Below are 18,272 nucleotides of genomic sequence, written 5' to 3'. Positions count from 1 at the left end.
GCAGGAATTCCAACGGGTGCGCGCAGACTCAGGTGCGTGTGCCCGCCGGTTTAGGGCGCTGCCTCCCCTGAGTCAATCCAGCACACGTGAGTCCAGGAAAACTGGTCTCCCAGTTTAGGTAGGCTGGTTTTAAATGTTTGTTAGGCGCCCTTCAGCTTGTCAGGGTGGGAGACCAGCTGGCCACCCAGCTAAACAACAGGCTGGGAGACCTGCTAGACCAGTTTAAAACTGTTCAGAAAACAGTCAGAGGACCCTCAGGCTTGTCATGTTGGTATATAGCCAAATGACTCCAAATGTGACCCTGCCTGGACCACAAAACCAGTCATAAGTATGGGTCAAAATTATCGATTTTTTTATGCCAAAAATCATGTAGCTACCATGAAGATATTTAGTAGATTTCCATAAATATATCAAAACTTACTTTCTGATTAGTAATATGCATTGCGAAGAACTTCATTTGGACAACTTTAAAGTTTTCTTAATATTTAGATTTTTTTGCACCCTCAGATTCCAGATTTGCAAATAGTTTTGTCTCAGCCAAATATTGTCCTATCCTAACAAACCATACATCAATGGAGGCTATTTATTAATGTACAAATCTTAACTTTTAAAAATTGACCCTTATGTCTGGTTTTGCGGTCCAGGGTCACAAATGGGAATTAATGGAGCTTTTACTCATTATTAATGAGTTTTTTAAAAGTTGGACAATAGAAACAACATTTTAAGGAAGTTGAGCCACTTTGTTTGCACTGTTCGAGTGTTTTGGATTTCTCTTGTACCCAAGAAATTTTAAGAAATTAAAGATTAACATTTAGCCACAATGTGATTCTGGTCTTGCAACAAGACAAGCAGCTTAGATTTGAACAAATCTACAATGACGTTATTGAGGGTCTTGTCTGTGCAAATGTTGTGTAGCACAATATGACCACTTAAACAAAGCACCTCATGTGGCTGTGATCAGGCATTCAGTTGATTTGGGATGTGCCACAGCTACAGTGTGATATCTTATCAGTTCTGACAAATCTGTGTGGGTGGCCACCAGATCACTCACAATTTGTTTCTAGATTGTTAACTGTGTTTACCAATGAGAAACCATGAGGTAATTTGGAAAAGCTACATGGATCTGTGCATGATTTGTGTGTCCTAGTGTCATCTTTCTGATTCAGAAACTAATCAGGGCTGACTGTCCCTTAACCTTCTTCTTGCCAAATATAGATTTCCCTTTTCCCCACCCCTCTGTGATATAAGAGAGATCAGTGGATTTCTTGGAAGGTATAGCCTCAATAAATCATTGGGTTGCCCACCTATGTGATATTTCAAAGCGAGTACAAGGAAATTAAATAGTATCAAACTAATTAAAAATCCCAGTGGATTATTAAAGAAAAACATTTGAAATATTTGGTTGGGTTTTAGGCATGTAACTTGATTATAGACATAATCAAGTTATAATTAAATATATAAAAAAATATAATTTAGGTATAGGAACTAGGAAGGATCACAGACACAGTCAAATGTTGGTCAAAAGGTTAGTACCTTTAAACACTGGGGTGGTACACACAAAATATAAATATTAAAATAAATAATTAATATAAAAATTATATAAAGTTAAGCAATAAATACAGAATAGGCCATATAAAACAACTGGTCTATCAACTGAAAAAACACGGCAGCAGTTCTACTTTAATTAAAAAAAAATTTAAACTGGAATGTGTTCTTTTATTTTAGGTACTCTTAATTTCTCTTATTGCTTTCATTGGGGATATTGGTTTTCAGAATGGATAGTCATACAGCATTGCAAAATATATTTGACTGCTGAATGCAGCGACTGACGAATCTGATTCAAGAATTTACAGTGCGCTGTAATAAAACATGTTATTTTACTACAACTTCCTTTCAAGAATGAGAGACAGCAGAGGTTCCCCATTTCAAAGCTCAAAAGTTATTTTAAACTGACACTGAAATGACCCTAAAACTAAATTATACCAACACTATGACATAACAGTCTTGACAGTCTTCACACATCTCTCTTCACACATATCTTCTCCGATTTTCACTTCCCTCACCCTTTTATCTTTCGTTGTGTAATGCAGTCTAGCGTTAATCCGATATAATCTATCAATTAATCTAGGTATCATGCTTTATATTACAGTACGTAAACCAGTCTTTCGTGTTATTATACCTCTGTATGTGTAACAACCTGTGCTTGTCTATCTTAAGCTGTTGTTGTCATTACATTGAGACTGTTAACAGACACTATACTTGTTGAGGTTGCTACATTTTCAGCATTAAATTCAAATGCATGAGCATTAATGTTTCTGTGTTTTGCATATGTGCATTTGGCTGTGGTGACAAGCAGGCATGTCTGTTATGCAACCTGTAAAGTTGGCTGATTGAGAGGGTTAACATGCCAACATGGCAATAAGAGAACTTATAATTTATTAGGAGCCTAGACAGGTTGATGAGGGTTCCCCCTTAGGTATCAAAAAGTAGGATACAGTTAGCTATCCAAGAACAGTTATGAAACCCTCCAACCACAGGCCAACCACATTAGTGCGAAAAATAAGTTATGTCCTGGCAATAATTTTAAGTGAGAAGCAAAGGGTCCTCTCGAGCAACCAATATTGGGGATACTGCAATATTGTGCAAAATTTGGGTTCAATTAGATTCGAGGTTGCTATGGTTACCTCCTCGCGAACGCGACTTCTTCGGCGTCTATGTAGCTCTAACAACCCTGTAACCTTTGTGGCAACTGAAGTGTTGTTTACAACGTTTTATATTTCATTGGGGTTCAACCTTTATGGGATTTATGGGATCGGAGTCGGACCCAGTGTGGTAAAGAGAGAGAGAGGCGCTGTCCAATCAAGCAAGAGCCTATGTGTCGAACAACGGGCGTAGTGGCGTCACCACGTGTCCTGCAAAAAATAGCCGGTCACGGTTCCCCTCATGAGGCAGCACTCAACCAGAACTGACCGGTAAGATAGCAGACTACCGACGCACTCACAAGTCACAGCTGTCAACCGGGGCTGCCCTTCTAGTCGAAAACATGGTGAAAAAGGCTAAAAGTCCCGTCACTTACGCAAAAATGAAGGGAATCGTTTCATATTTTACAGGTAAGCTCAAATACTTGGCTATTTCTCAAACTTTAATAAAAAGAGACATCTTCAGATTTGGGGTCAGATATACCACAGAAAGTATTTGTATAAATGAAAATGAAATATTATAGTATATTAGTATAAATGAAATATTTAAATATATACTTTTACATTTTTAACAACATTATCTCAATGTAGGCTACTCTGCCTATCTATGTCTATCTATATATCTATCTGTCTGTCTGTCTAATATATGGAAATTTGATTCTTTTTAAATTTGTAAAGGTGGTTTCATATGTGTATTTCTGTGTCCACTGTGTAGATATTTCACTAATTAAAAATTATTTTGTTTTATTTTCTCAGCTTTAATTAAGGACAAGAAGCTTCGATCCAGCCACCCTATCTATCGACAGTGAGTTTCGTCCTGGTCATCATTTTCCATTACATGAGCTAAAAGTGAAGCAGCACATGGTTCTGTATGTATTCCAGTACAGAGTTCAGAAGATTGACTCATTATTTCATTATTTCTGCATAGATCAGCTGAAAAATCAGGAATGACTTTAGTCCTTTGCACTACGATGTCATTACAGATTGACCATCAGTGTGCTTTTAAGACCATGACCTACTTATAGTAACATTCCAAAGTGAAACCAGTAGCCAAGTGCTGTTCCATATAGGTGTTGAATGACTTTGAGGCAGTTTTTGGAGAATACATAGACATAAAACTAAAGCTTAATATTTGTCTAAAGTTTTTCCTATATGGTTTCTTTCATTTCAGGATGGATTTCTTGCGACCTGAGGGTAGTCTTTCTGAAGATGACGGAGCAGCAGCTGTAAGTGAACTTTACAAGTTCATGCCCACTTGCGTATTCTTGGCCTACATACAGATTAGTGATATTTTTAAGTATTAATAAAGGTCTCCAGTTCTTTCAGAGACATAAGGTAAAGTCAGCTGCGCTGATTTGAGCTGCTGTACTGGTTGACCTACAGTAATCTATAGCTGTAAGAGGAAGTGGAGTGAACTATGCTGTGGTTTCATATGTCACTGGAGTAAGCTGCTGACTCAGTCTCTCTCTCCCTGATCTCTCTCCCAGGTTTATTATGGTAATCCACAATCAGAGGAGCCACAGTCTCGGTAAGCGGGGTGCTCAGATATCAAGCTATATGGATATAAACATATACAATTACACATAAATATTTATTTCAATATGATTTTAGGGTATCTGCCGCTGATTTTAACTACTTGAAGGTGATCGGGACGGGAAGCTTTGGCAAGGTATTATGTTAATACCGTCTCACTCACTTTGTATTTCTTTAATGTATGAATATTGTTTGAACCTTTGTTTGATTGCCTGTACTTAGGTGTTCTTGGCCACACACAGGGAAAATGGCAGATATTACGCAGTCAAAGTTCTACAGAAACACATCATCTTAACAAGGAAGGAGGTGAGTATGACTGTATGAATATGTGAGTATAATTATTTGATTCATAATGTTTCTGTGGGTATTCACTGTTGTTTTTTGTACAGGAAAGAAATGTCATGTGTGAGCACAGAGTGCTGTTAAAGACTCTTAATCATCCATTCCTGGTGAAGCTCCACTTCAGTTTTCAGACTAAGGACAGGCTCTATCTAGTCCTGGACTATGCATGTGGAGGAGAGGTATGTTTACTTAGCTACTAAATAGGGCAAATCCAAATAGTACTGATTTGTATGTATTAATGATTGTCTATTTCATTTTTGCAGCTCTTTTACCATTTGCAGAGAGAGGGGGTGTTTGGAGAACCCAGAGCCAGATTTTATGCTGCTGAGATGGCCTGTGCTTTAGGATACTTACACTCCCTGAAGATTGTCTATAGGTACCAACATTCTGAAATATCTGTGCCTCTATAATGCAGATAAGCCCATTCATATGTGCTTAGTGAGAACAAAATGAACACTAACTTCCAGCAGATTTGCAGTAATCCATCTCTCTCACATGCTCACAGGGACCTGAAACCAGAAAACATTCTGCTGGATTCTGCAGGTCATGTGGTTCTGACCGACTTTGGCTTGTGTAAGGAGGGAATGAGTGGACGTGGCACCACCAGAACCTTTTGTGGAACGCCAGAGTACTTAGCACCTGAGGTTCTCCTGCAGAAGGAGTACGACAGGACTGTGGACTGGTGGGGTTTGGGTGCTGTTCTTCATGAAATGCTCTACGGCATGGTAAACAAAACCACCAAATGAATGCTCATTTAAATAAATAATACAGGTAGACAGGTGTGTTTTACACACTCTTTCTCATTCCAGCCACCTTTCTACAATGCAGATCGTCTTGAGATGCTCAGAAATATTATTTATCAGCCATTGGTATTAAAACCCGGAGTGTCTAGTGCAGCCAGAGATCTGCTGAAGAGACTGCTAAACAGGGACAGAGCCAAGAGACTAGGAGCAAAACGTGACCTGGTAACCCAACAAGCACACACACATTCATGAACATCTGAAATTCATTTGTCTTGTAAGTGGCTAAATGTCATTTTGCCCTTTTTTGGCTTTTAGGCTGAGCTGCAGTCTCATCCATTCTTCTCATCTATTCACTGGGATGAACTTGTTGCAAAGCAAATTCCTCCTCCTTATGTTCCCTTATTGGTGAGTTTTTTATTGATGTATTTGTTGTTAAAGGGATTCAAACCAGTGCAAAAAAAATTATTCTGTGGAACACAAAAGAAGATTTAAAAAAAAAATGTCTTAGGCTTTTTGTCCATAAGTCAATGTTGATTTTCACTGTATGGACAAACTTTCTTCAAAATATATTTTCTCTGTTTTATTTCTTAGTCCATACAATGGAAATCACTGGGGTTCAAAATGCTGACATATACTGTATGTACAAAAACATTCTTCAGAATATCTTTGTTTGTGTTCCACAGAAGAAACAAATGCATACACATTTGGAACAACGTGAGGTTGATTAAATGGTGTGTGGGAGATGATTTCATATAGATAACATGTAAATAATTAATTTTTTTAACATGTCTGTATTTCAGTCTGGCCCTGGTGACCTCACAAACATTGACCCTCGGTTTACAGAACTTCCTGTTCCACAGTCACTAAGAGCATGTGAGGAGTATGGAGCAACCTTTCCTGGCTTCACCTACATCAATGAAAACATTCTCTCACTGACTCGTGGAGATTAAGACAGAATTCTGTCAGACCAATAGACATTTTGCCTGAACACGTTTCTAACGATGTTTAACTTAAGCAAACACAGTTCATTTTTATGTTAGCTGGACCAATGCTTTTGCACAAGACTACAAAGTTTCTATCAAATGTGACTGTGTTTTTTTAAACGTGTTATTCAATTCCTTTTTTAGCCCTATTTGATAAAAATATTTTATCCTATTATTATTTATTTCCTATTTGATATTTGTAAGTCGCTTTAGACAAAAGCGTCTGCTAAATGACAAAAGTAAAGTAAGTAAAAAAAATAGATATTTGTACTGAAATACAATGATTGATGTTCTGACAATACTGTGATGAGATGAAGTGAGACTACAGGTGGCATCGGATGTTGGATTGTAAAAGTTGAGATGGAATGAATAATATATCTCAATGTTAATGAAATTGTGTATAGCATTCAGACGGTATGCGTTAAGTGTTTTTGATGAAATTGGATGACCAGCAAAAGAATGTCCATTTTTGAAGTGGAAACAATTAAATTATTTTAAGCAAATGCGGAGTTATGGAGTATGTTTCATTATGAAAGGTCTCAGTTAACATGTTTTAATTAAATTATCAAAAAATTACATGCTTACTGAGTTGTGCACAAACACTGTAAATCGAGACCTGAGTCAAGAAGTAGCATCTGGGTCAAGAAGTAGCACACAGTTGTCATCCACAGACCACAGGAATTTATCATTTGCGACTGCTTTGCAGTGTTTATTGCCATTTTTATCATGTTTAACAATGCTCTGCTGCCTAAATTTGGCTGAAACCTACATTGAAAGCAACGTGCTAACCTCTGAAAAAAAGGCACTTTTAAGCTCACAGCGTCATCTTGTGGCGTCGTCGCTGTCTTCCTTTTCGCCAATCTTTCCACAATGCGGCTGTCAAAACATTGTATATAAACATTATAAACTTCAGTATACAATTTGACGCGGTGTTATTTTATTAACAAGCCCTGCCTTTCTCTTTTCAGAGAGAAAGAGATTTGTGGAGAAAATCGGAACACGTGATTGTTACAGGAAATCAAATCACCACTACAATGACTGTAAACTGAAAGGATATTAAAATACTACTCTTAAAACGGCACGTTTCAGTGAGCACGCACTTTAAAGACCGCATTAAATCTGAACCATCGCAACCCCGTTCGAATGCATGGAAGTGCATGGAAAACCTGAGGAGAATCAAAACCATTTTCCTTATCTGTATTATTATTAAGGCCTTACATTGTTTTATAGCAACAAGCGCCAAAAAACGAGTATCGCTCACAAGTAAATGCTAGAGGACACACTAGGACTCAGTAGCTCTGGTTCTTTGTTACATTAAGAGCATCTCTTGCACATATATGTTGCGATGAAGTTTATCTGGGCTGCAGAAGTTGGACAGACACATATTAACCGCGCATGCGCAATAACGCCACCATCCAGCTCTAAATAAGAGTTAAGAGAGAAACGAGGTGAGTTGCACGTTTATCAATAAATATGACGTTAATGTCGTCACCCACGCAGTAAACAACGATACTAACATAGAGTGCGTTTCTTGTTTAACACTTTTCAACCATTGCGGCTATTTTCAACGAGGTTTAAAAACCGTAAAGATAAATAGAAGTGACAAGTTTGTGCAGGAGAAATTAAAAGCATGCAGTTTGTTATTTCCTCAGGTCTGCGTGCACCTGAGTTGTTATGTATGTATAGGGATGAATGGCAACTCATTCAAAGTGCCTCGGGAAATGTTTTTCTTTTGGATAAGCACGTGAAACTGTTGATTTGGTTTATTGTAGGATGCCCTGCTAATGTTACAGCTAGCCGGGGCTATCAGTCGGGCTAACGACATTCCGTGACAAGGGGAAAGTAAGGAGTTTGTTGACGAAGGGGAAAACAATGCGTTTTAATAAAACAAGTTGTACACTTGGCCTTCCCGTGTTGCTTGAAGGTCCGAGCGACGTAACCCAGACCAGAGAACTGTTATAATTGACATACTTTAATCTTGTCGGTGGCCCTTTGCTATGCTCCGCCATTTTGTGTGTCAGTCGAATGCTAATAATGGGCGCTCGCGCGTTGCACTTTATTTATGCTAAGAATAAATTCCGTCATCACTTCAAATATCCAAACAAACATTTTTTACTAAACCAGACGAGCTTTTAGGTGATATTCCCGAGGCGACGTTACTGTAAGTCTGTGATTTTGATGATATTTTGATTTATGATAAACGGCAGGTCAAGAACGTTATTACACTATTGCCTGCTGTATACGAATGATAACGTGCTTAAATAACGACTTTATTATTTGAAAACAAATTCATCGTGGATACGTGCGTTTTAACTTGTTATCGCAAGTATCCGCGAGGTTTTAAAGCACAGATTTAACGAGATTCTTATAAAACAAGGAAAAGCTGAACTTGTTCGTCTAACTTTACATTTCAGCGCTTTCCTCCAGGAATAACCACGAAAGTAGTTTAAATGTGTCAGTGAGAGACTGCATACATAGCTAGCCCGTGAAAATGGACATTATAACTATGTAGAAATACATATTTTGGTCCTCGTCCCAGTGCTTGGTGCAGTCGCTCTCTAGCGGAACTGACCGGAAGTGCAGCTCTTTCGTAAGTTGCGGGCGTTTTATCAGCCGCAGTCAAAACACGGTTTTCGAGGCGAAGTCTTCATATTTGAATAATGGGAACAGCAGTTTTGTGTTGTTTACTGAAACATTGTTTGCTGACGTGCCTTATTAAAATCGTCTTGGCGAATTTCATCTACCCTCTTGCCATATGGAAGTGATTATGAATTGGCCTTTGAAGATCACTGACAATAGACATACCCCCGGTTTCACAGACAAGGCTTAAGATGAAATGCATGTTTGGGCTGTCTCAACTGAAAAAATCTTGCTCCGACATATCTTGTCAGTATCATTGTTCTGTGTCAAGATGCACACCTGTAATGTTTTCAAATTTTTGTAAAAGTTGCTTAAATATCTTAATTTAACTAAGGCCTAGTCCTAGCTAAGCACCGTACAATAATCAGTTTTTTACAACTCAAGTCATTTTTATTAGAAAGCTATGGAAATAAAACCTTTGTATCTTAGTCTCACGTTATATTGCGTTCAGTTTTCTGTGCCACACAGTAGATTTTTTTGTCCCGAAATGCAAGTGTGTATGCATTACAGCACTTTGTTAATGGGCCTCAACAAAGTCCTCAAGACTTAAAATAATTTAAAACGACAAAACAAGCATTAAAGTAAACTGAAACAGCTAAAAAGTTTTGACACATTTCTATGAAATTTCATATTTTCATTCACCCCCTCAACAACATGAAAACCTGAATATATGAGAAATTTAAATTTCATTTTTAAAAATGCCATTGGCATTTTTATAATGGTTGTTGTACATTTTAGTAGTTATGCCAAGCTCTGAAATATCAAGTAAAACGTATTTGTAGTTTGATAAAAATTTAAGCTGCTTAAGTTCAGACACCTGGCCATGTCGTAACAGTATATTTTCTCTTTTGACCTCCATAGGCAAAGATGGCAGAGACATCTACGAGTGATGGTCCTGCCACAGGAGCCGATTTTGACATGATGAGTGCTCTTGACTGGAAGGACGGCATAGCCACCTTGCCAGGGAGTGACATTCGGGTACAAATATCTAATGTATATGACGCATAAAGAGTGACGTGAAGAACATATTTGACTATTAGGAATGTGCTAATGCAAAAAAAACAATATCTGGTCGGTTTTTAGTTTCGGATGACTGAATTTGGCACCCTGGAGATCGTCACAGAGGTGGAGCCCAAAGTTAAAGAGGCAGAGCTTACAGGCCCACCGCCTCAAACTACAGGCACCAACAACACTCATCCTCCTGAGCAAAACAAAACATCAAATCAGACTGCAAAGCCCCATTCAAATACAGAGCATCAGACAAGTACAGTGGGTGAGTACCTGTAACTCGCATGTATTCCTACCAAATCAAGGAATTATTTGCCCTTTAATTCGTTTTTGGGAACTCAGTATCCCTTTGCTTTCTTTCAGTTTCCACTGACCCCCACAGGCAGGCAGGGGGCAACAACGCTGTGGAAAGCCCCAGTGTGAGTACAGTGCCCAATGCGATTGTTCCCATGACTGAGGCGACTGCAAACTGCAGGTCATGTGGTCACCCTGGTTCACGCGAATCCTTTCTACAAGGCAAATATTGCAGCGCTTCTTGTGTACAGCCCACCAGTGGCAGGTACATGTTTTTGGCATTCACTGAGATCTGCCAGTTGCACTGTTTATAGTGTATTAATTCTTTGGGTATATGTGTGCAGGTCCACCCCAGCTGAGGCTGTCGAAGGGGAACGTTTAGGTAAACGTGTGAGAAAGAAGAAGAAGATGTTTATGGAATCTGGAGATGAAGAGGAAGACAACATAGAGGAGGAAGAGGTAATACACACACACACATCCACCTCAAACAAAGGAGAGCAAATTCAGTATTAATGAGATGTACTAAAGTGGAATTTACTGTATTGCTCGATGGCAATTTTTTTTTTTCTCAGGAGAAGGTTAAATCCTCAAAAGGGAGACGAGCAGCTAAAGTTGCTAGACTAGGTTGGTAATATTCATTCATCTCTAGCATACATGCAGAAACAAACTCTAATTAAAAACACTAATTATTTGATAACGCTGTTAAATGTAATCTTTATGTAATTTCAGAATAAACATCTACACTGTACATTATGATGTTGTGATAGCATTTAAACAACTGACTTTTTGAGTTTTTAGTCTTTGATTTTACTTAGACAAAACAGTAAAGAATTGTAATATTGGCCATTTATCTGTTATCAGCCGTAACATGAATTTTTTTTTTCGGTTGGCCAAATACTTTTTTATTTTTATTTTGCTGCATTTCATCTTGTATGGATAGATTTTGTCTTGTATATTTTCACTCCGTTTCAAATTGTCCTTTATTGCCCATGTATTATCAATTATAATGATTTTTTTCATGTATAAACTGTTATATGCTTTTCTAAGTCATACAACTTGCCTCTATTTGATGCTGTGCTCATAGTGACTGCACCTCTGGTTAAGAAGAAAACCTGGAGTTGGTCAGCTTATCTAGAGGAGGAGAGAGCCATTACTGCTCCCTTGAAACTTTTTAAGGAGGTGAGAGACACAGCATATATAGCTTGTGTGTCTGGTCACAATTATATAGGTAACATGGAATGATTAGGATGGTTAGTTTGATGTCAATCCGTTTTTGTCATTAGAAACAAAAAAGTGTTACTTGAACGAAAGGGAGGGATTTTTTTTTAAATCACGAATTCTGTGAAATTCCGGAATTTTTTATTTGTTTGTGTTTGCAATACAGCACCAGTCGTTTCCTCAAAGCAGGAATGGATTTAAAGTTGGCATGAAGTTAGAGGGATTGGACCCTAGTCACCCTGCTCTCTTCTGCGTTTTGACTGTTGCAGAGGTAACCAGAGTCAAAAGTAACTGTGATTTTACTTGATGTGATTTTTAATAAAAAAGCAAAATATGTTTTTAGCTGTGCTTATTGTAAGATGTGTATTTGGACATTTGTCTTCTGTTTCAGGTGCAAGGCTATAGAATTCGGCTTCACTTTGATGGTTACCCTGAGTGCTATGACTTCTGGGTAAATGCTGACTCATGGGATGTGAAGCCACCAGGCTGGTGTGAGAAAACGGGCCTCAAGCTATTGCTGCCAAAAGGTGATTAACGTACTAATAAAGATATACTGCAAACATAATCTGTTGTCAAGGATACAACATGCAAAGCAGCTCTATTTTTGTTCTCTGTAACATATTAGATGTTTTATAAATGTTTCTTTATGTGTTGAAACTACTTAATCTCAATTTTCACTCTGAGTGGTGTGATTACAAAATGGTCTACTAGTTTTTATTCTGAAATTGAACAGATATAATAGTATTGTAATTGACACGATCATTGATTATAAATATGAAATACCACAAAATATAATTAAATAAATCAATAAAAATGTAATTTAGTAACTATAAAATATTTAATTAAATTATAATTTATTTGTTTAAAAAAATGGTCATGTTAGCATAGTTTTCATGTTGCTTTATAACATTTGGAATGGACAAAACTGCAGGGTTTTTAGACACTCTGAGGGACTATTCACACAGAACATGTATTTGCTTTGAAAAATGCGAGATGCGGGCAGTGAAACGGGGAAAAAAACGCAGGGTCTCGAGATGTGCTGTATTTTTAGAATGCCTTGTCATGCTCAAGATGCTACAAAAGTAGCGAGACACGAGCGCAACAGTCAAACATGTCATCTAGTGTGTGTTTACAAGGAAAAACAATGGAAAAGTAGCACAGTGGAATGGAAAAATGTTGCATATGTCATTGAATATTCAGTTTATTAAAAAAATACTGTAAAATGTATTTCATATGCTGTTCTTTTAATATTTGTGTGTTTGCTTACAGGCTGCAAAGATGGAGAGTTTAACTGGAACACATATGTAAAGAACTGTAGGGGTCAACTGGCCCCCAAACATCTCTTCAAGAGTCTTAATATAGTATGTCATTTTATATGCACACAAAAAAATATATCATAAAATATATCTCATAGATTTTCAGTGTTAGTTTCTATTCTGAAGATCATGCTGTCTTTTACAACCATGTGTTCTCTGCTATATTTAGTCGGTCACACCGTCAGGATTCCGTGCAGGGATGAAGCTGGAAGCCGTTGACAGGAAGAACCCATCACTCATTTGTGTCGCAACCATTGCTGCTGCTGTCGACAACCGACTCCTCATTCACTTTGACAACTGGGATGATTCGTATGATTATTGGTAAGATAGTGTGTGAGCAGCATTCTGGGCATTTCAGTGTGCCCATGATTGTGTGAAAGGTAGTAAATGAATTGTGTTTGTTCTCAGGTGTGATGCCAGCAGTCCATACATTCATCCAGTAGGGTACTGTGAGGAGGCCGAGTTAACGCTCACGACACCTGCAGGTGAGACTCTTTTCATGTAACAATCACCCCTGCAGTCAGTGCATCATTTATATTTCTTTCCCATTTTATTTTGGAATTCTATATTATATTGTGTGAGATACATAGTAATACTATAAAAACAAAATGTTGTTTCCAACATTAAATGATTAGCTTTTATTTCACATTGTGCTAAAGTCAAAATAAATAATACTATCTTATGAAAATATTTACAATTTATGATGTACCTAACATTTTCTATTCAGTTAAAATTGATTAGTATAATATTTTTTAAACTAATGAGCATGATGACAAGTGGTTTTAAGGTTATTTAACGGCTGTTTATTTTTATGCCTTAGATTATAAGCCTCCCAAGGTTTTTACCTGGGAGAAGTACCTTGAGGAAACTGGAGCCCAGGCTGCGCCAGCAAGAGCCTTTAAACAGGTGAGGTTTGATTCACCCTACTGTACCATGAGAGGTGTAATTAAATCATATATAATTGGTATACTGTTATTTTAAGTTATTGTGATGCAAAAGTGCAGAGGCAGCATGTATAACATGGAAATTTACAAAAAATAAAACACAATTTGATCTGGTTCAAAGTTGTGGACATTTTAATTTTTATTTATGCATTTCGTGTTTTTATTTGCATTGTAAATGACCTTTAATCTTTGGCCAACCAGAGACCACCGCATGGCTTCCAAGTTGGGATGAAGCTGGAGGCAGTGGACAAACGTAATTCCATGCTTATCCGTGTAACCACCATCTCTGATGTAGAAGACCACACAATCAAGGTTTATCTCATGAGTATAATTAAAAACCAACATGAAAATTATTATTATTATTAATTAATTAGTCATTTATTAATATTAGATTCACTTTAGTAGTATTTAATATGCTAATACAGTTAGTATTCCGTATATCATTGCTAACTCTCTGTGTGTGTTTATATATAGATCCATTTTGATGGCTGGAGTGAGGAGTATGATTATTGGCTAGATGCTGATAGCCCAGATCTGCACCCAGTAGGCTGGTGTCAGAAGACAGGTCATCCTCTACAACACCCCAATGGTAACATACTGTTCGACATATTTACAAACAGTGTTTCCACACATGGCCCCACCAGACTTATAATCAAACTCGTAACTGTATCTATACCAGGTCCCAGAGATTCTCCAGTGCCTCCAGGACAAGGCTGCCCAACCCCAGGATGCAACGGAGTCGGACACATTAGAGGACCTCGGTATGGGACACATTACACGTAAGTTATACACATACTGTTGCAAATACAACCCATAATGTTCATTCAAATGCAAATGAGTCTCTTTCCCATTCATAGGGCGGTGAGCTGTCCATACTCGGATGTGAATTTTAATAAGGACGGGCTGGTGCCGGACAGACTGAACGGGGAGAGGCCGGTCACGCTCAGTGGACCTCCGCGCCACCGGCGTGCTGAAACGCTCACTCAGACGCACCCTCCCATACCCAGCGCTGGTACCCCTGACCCCCCTGACACCACCACAGACGCCTGTCCACCAGCTCGCTCAGTGCGTGAGCACGTTGTGTGAGTGTCATGGGTTACGTACAGTTTTAATTCTCTCTCTCACACACACACGCACTCTCACTGACCTCATCGCTTTCTCGTTCCTCCTGCACTTCAGGTCTGGCAGCGTTCCCAAATGTGTCAAGCCACCTCAAGTGAAGCAGGAAGGTGACGGGAAAGGTACACATTGATCAGATTTTGTGATATTTTGTGTTTGTGATATGGGATAATCCATAAACTCTGAGAATGTTGCACATGAAGTCATGCTCATCTTTTTTGCCTGTATGTTTTAAGTAAAATTCATTCAAATTCTAAAATAAAATAAAATTCATATATACAGTCATTTGAATACACCTCTTCGATTATAAAAATTAATTTGATATTTACGGTGGGTGTGAAGTCAAATTTATGATATCATAATGAAGAAAAAAAAGCTTAATGAAAAGAACAAAATTCTTCAAAAGATACTTTTTAAGTAGTATCACAGTCTATTATTATTTCTTAGAGCAAAACCGTTTTTCTCAACCAAATCAATGTCATGTGGTGCAACTAACATAACCAGAAAAAAAAACATAAAATAGGAAATAATATTATAGATATGCAGGCCCTTATGGCTGTTAAGGTCAGATAATTTGACCTTTTTGTAAAAAGACAGGTAATATGTAAAATATTGCGTTGTGTGTGTGTGTGTGTATATATATATATATATATATATATATATATATATATATATATATATATAACACTTTAAAAGCGTTTTTGCAAATATTAAGATGTTAAGATGAAATACACTCACATGTATTTTAAATAACAATCAAGACATTTAAAATTTTTGAAATTTTCAACATTATATGAAACAAAGATGAATACAAAAGTACATTTCTTAGAACTTGCCAAATGTATTTTCAACTAGGACCATTTTCTTTGTTGTGGACATGTTTGCAAACCACGTCATGAATAAAGTCTCTTTGTGTTGTAGATTCTCTTCAGCAGTTCCTGCATGAGTCTGTGTTTTGTGGATGGGAGCCACCAAGGTTTCATCTGTGTTGGGAAAAGCATGGAAAACTCTTGCCTGAAGCTTTAGGCCTCACGGCCAAGAGAGTGGCCAAGTGGAACACAGAAGAGGTGACATTTGATAATTCTGGAAAAGTTCACTTAAGCTTTTAAAGAGGTCTTCTAAGCATATATATATTTTTTATCGGGTCTCTTTTGTTGATGTTGTTCTTTCAGGTGGCAAGTTTTGTTAGAGAGCTGCCTGGCTGCAGAGAGCATGCTGCCACCTTTAGGAAAGAGGTAAATGTAAAAAACAGAAGTACCTTCCCTATGCACACTACCATTAAAAGGTTTAGTGTCTGTAAGATTTTTTAAATGTTTTTGAAAAGAGTACTTTTTTGCAATAAGGCTGTATTTATTTAATCAAAAATACAGTAAAACAGTTATATTGTAAAATTCTTATTACAATGTAAGATTATGGTTTTATATTTTAATGTATGTAAAAATGTAATTTATTCCTGTGATGGCAAAGCTGAATTTTCAGCTCCAGTCTTCAGTGTCACATTATCAGAATTCATCAGTGATGATTCAATACAAAAGAAACATTTCTTCTTATTATCAATGTTAAGAAGTTGTGCTGTTTATTTAACCATGATACCTTTTTTTCAGAATTCTTTGGACAGAATTTTTAAAAACAATTTTAAAGTCTTCAGTGTCACTTTTGATCGATTTATTGCATTTTACTGAATAAAAGTATTAATTTCTGTATATATGTAGTGTATGTAGGGCTCATTTAGCACTAATCTGTGAGTGTTCTTAGACAAAGTGAATATGCATTTAAGATATTTGTTTGCCTTTTCCCTACAGCAAATTGATGGCGAGGCCTTCCTGCTCCTTACTCAATCAGACATTGTTAAGATTCTGAGCATCAAGTTGGGACCCGCTCTTAAAATTTATAATTCGATCCTCATGCTGAAGAGCACAGATGAGGAGTAGACAACTCACAGCAACTGCTGCTCTATCAAACAACATGTTTGAAAGTTGCTCTCGCCCCCACCAATGTGTCCAGCAGACTGACAAATGTTCAATCATTGGTCTCCTTGTGAATGATGGATATTGACAGAATCAGCCAATTCAACAAACTTTATGTGATCAGAAATTTCACAGCTCCTACAGGCTGATATAGATTTGATGTCTCCCCTTCCGACTCTGCACTTGCTTTAAATTAGGACTGATTCTTACTAGACTCTGGGAGGGGTGAGTACACTACACTGAGGCACCTTAAATTGTTGAAACCATAAACTGGATTCTTTCATTGTTGACATTTATGTTTTTATGGTTACTAAAATGACGGCTAATTACGATTGAAAGGCACGACCGTGGAGCTTTTACTTGAAATGTTTTTTGTTTTTTTTGTAATTGAACACACATTCTAAATAATCCAAATTAGCCTGTTTGAGACCTCTAGAGGGCAGCAGGATTGTGTTTGTGTGTGTGTGTGAGAGAGAGAGAGAGAGAGAGTGTGTGAAAGACTTGCAAGCATGTGTGAGTGAAAAAAAAATGTATAAATGTGTGCTTGCATCTAATGTCAGGGAATTCTTGCTCTGGGCAAATCTGGAATTGAATGTCTCAGTTTGTATTTACTTCAGATGAAATGTTTGATCTTGTAAAATGCATTTGTAAATTGAAGAAATTGTATAGTGAATTGGACTCGGTGCTGACTCAATAGACACAGCGTTGGGAATAGAAATGAGGGATGTGTGTGTGTGTGTGTGTGTGTGTATGTGTGTGTTTTAAGCCTCTGAGACCCTGACATTTTGCCTTTTACATGCATTCCTGAATACTAAGACATTTTGTTCTATCATTCACTGAACAAAAGCTTTTTGTACATCGCTGACCTGCTGTATAATACAGCTGTAATTATCAGCTCTGCTGCAACTGATTTTAGATGTTGGAATTACTTCGTTTTCATTTCCTGGTTTGGATTTGCAGTGCTTCTCAAAGTTGTCATTATACGCACATGCATATGCAGGTTGCATTTGGTTCAGAATAATAGATCCAGATAGGGTTGATAACGAGATAAATTTGAAAATGGGTGTACAAAACTAAAACACTGAATAAATATAGATAATAGTCTGCAGACACATTTGGCTACAAGTAATAAAGGCATTTGGATGGCGATGAAAAATTAAGATCTGGGGAATCCTCATCACAGAGGCTAGGGTCAAGGATTAGTTTATGTCAGAATTTGATTGTTTTCTTTGGTTTATGTGTGTGTGTTTGTAGATTAAATGTCTCCCTTATCAGACTCTATGTGTGACTGTTGTGTGTTCATGGGTTTTTTTTTGGTGGCGCGGGGGGGTGGGGGTTGGTCCAGTCTCAAATGAATGAATAGATAAATTGAAGGAGAGAATAAATAAAGATTTCCAACATAGCTGTTTTGTTCATTGTGTCCTGTCATACAGAATACACAATTCAGTCTTATCCTACATTCTTTC

General features: G+C 37.5%; 2 protein-coding genes across 6 annotated transcripts; both read left to right on the top strand.

Annotated features, from left to right (window-relative positions):
• Positions 1-2,687: 2,687 nt before the first annotated feature.
• Positions 2,688-6,800, top strand: LOC306887587 (serine/threonine-protein kinase Sgk1-like). Of its 2 annotated transcripts, none has more exons than XM_079445441.1 (12): positions 2,688-3,110; positions 3,456-3,504; positions 3,871-3,925; positions 4,187-4,227; positions 4,311-4,368; positions 4,455-4,538; positions 4,622-4,753; positions 4,838-4,950; positions 5,080-5,299; positions 5,384-5,539; positions 5,633-5,722; positions 6,118-6,800. In XM_079445441.1, the coding sequence occupies exons 1-12, from the start codon at positions 3,044-3,046 to the stop codon at positions 6,265-6,267; spliced, it is 1,215 nt and encodes a 404-aa protein (XP_079301567.1). In that variant the 5' UTR covers positions 2,688-3,043; the 3' UTR covers positions 6,268-6,800. The 2 variants fall into 2 exon arrangements, with proteins under 2 accessions (XP_079301567.1, XP_079301568.1); XM_079445442.1 differs by having other exon boundaries at positions 2,699-3,110; positions 3,456-3,568.
• Positions 6,801-7,310: 510 nt separating this feature from the next.
• Positions 7,311-18,207, top strand: LOC306887580 (lethal(3)malignant brain tumor-like protein 4). 4 transcript variants are annotated; one of them, XM_079445419.1, is made up of 21 exons: positions 7,311-7,748; positions 9,802-9,918; positions 10,024-10,213; positions 10,312-10,507; positions 10,587-10,701; positions 10,815-10,866; positions 11,327-11,421; positions 11,627-11,731; positions 11,852-11,987; positions 12,730-12,821; positions 12,946-13,097; positions 13,185-13,261; positions 13,597-13,682; positions 13,922-14,032; positions 14,195-14,309; positions 14,400-14,499; positions 14,578-14,802; positions 14,900-14,961; positions 15,761-15,906; positions 16,012-16,074; positions 16,642-18,207. In XM_079445419.1, exons 2-21 carry the CDS (start codon positions 9,808-9,810, stop codon positions 16,768-16,770), a joined length of 2,358 nt encoding a protein of 785 aa, XP_079301545.1. In that variant the 5' UTR covers positions 7,311-7,748; positions 9,802-9,807; the 3' UTR covers positions 16,771-18,207. The 4 variants fall into 4 exon arrangements, with proteins under 4 accessions (XP_079301545.1, XP_079301544.1, XP_079301546.1 ...); XM_079445418.1 differs by having other exon boundaries at positions 7,715-7,748; positions 9,802-9,933; XM_079445420.1 differs by lacking the exon at positions 7,311-7,748 and adding an exon at positions 8,317-8,461.
• The last annotated feature ends 65 nt before the right edge of the window (positions 18,208-18,272 follow it).

Source organism: Barbus barbus, assembly GCF_936440315.1.
Source record: "Barbus barbus genome assembly, chromosome: 21".
Taxonomy (NCBI): domain Eukaryota; kingdom Metazoa; phylum Chordata; class Actinopteri; order Cypriniformes; family Cyprinidae; genus Barbus; species Barbus barbus.
This window is presented reverse-complemented; position numbering and strand designations above follow the sequence as displayed.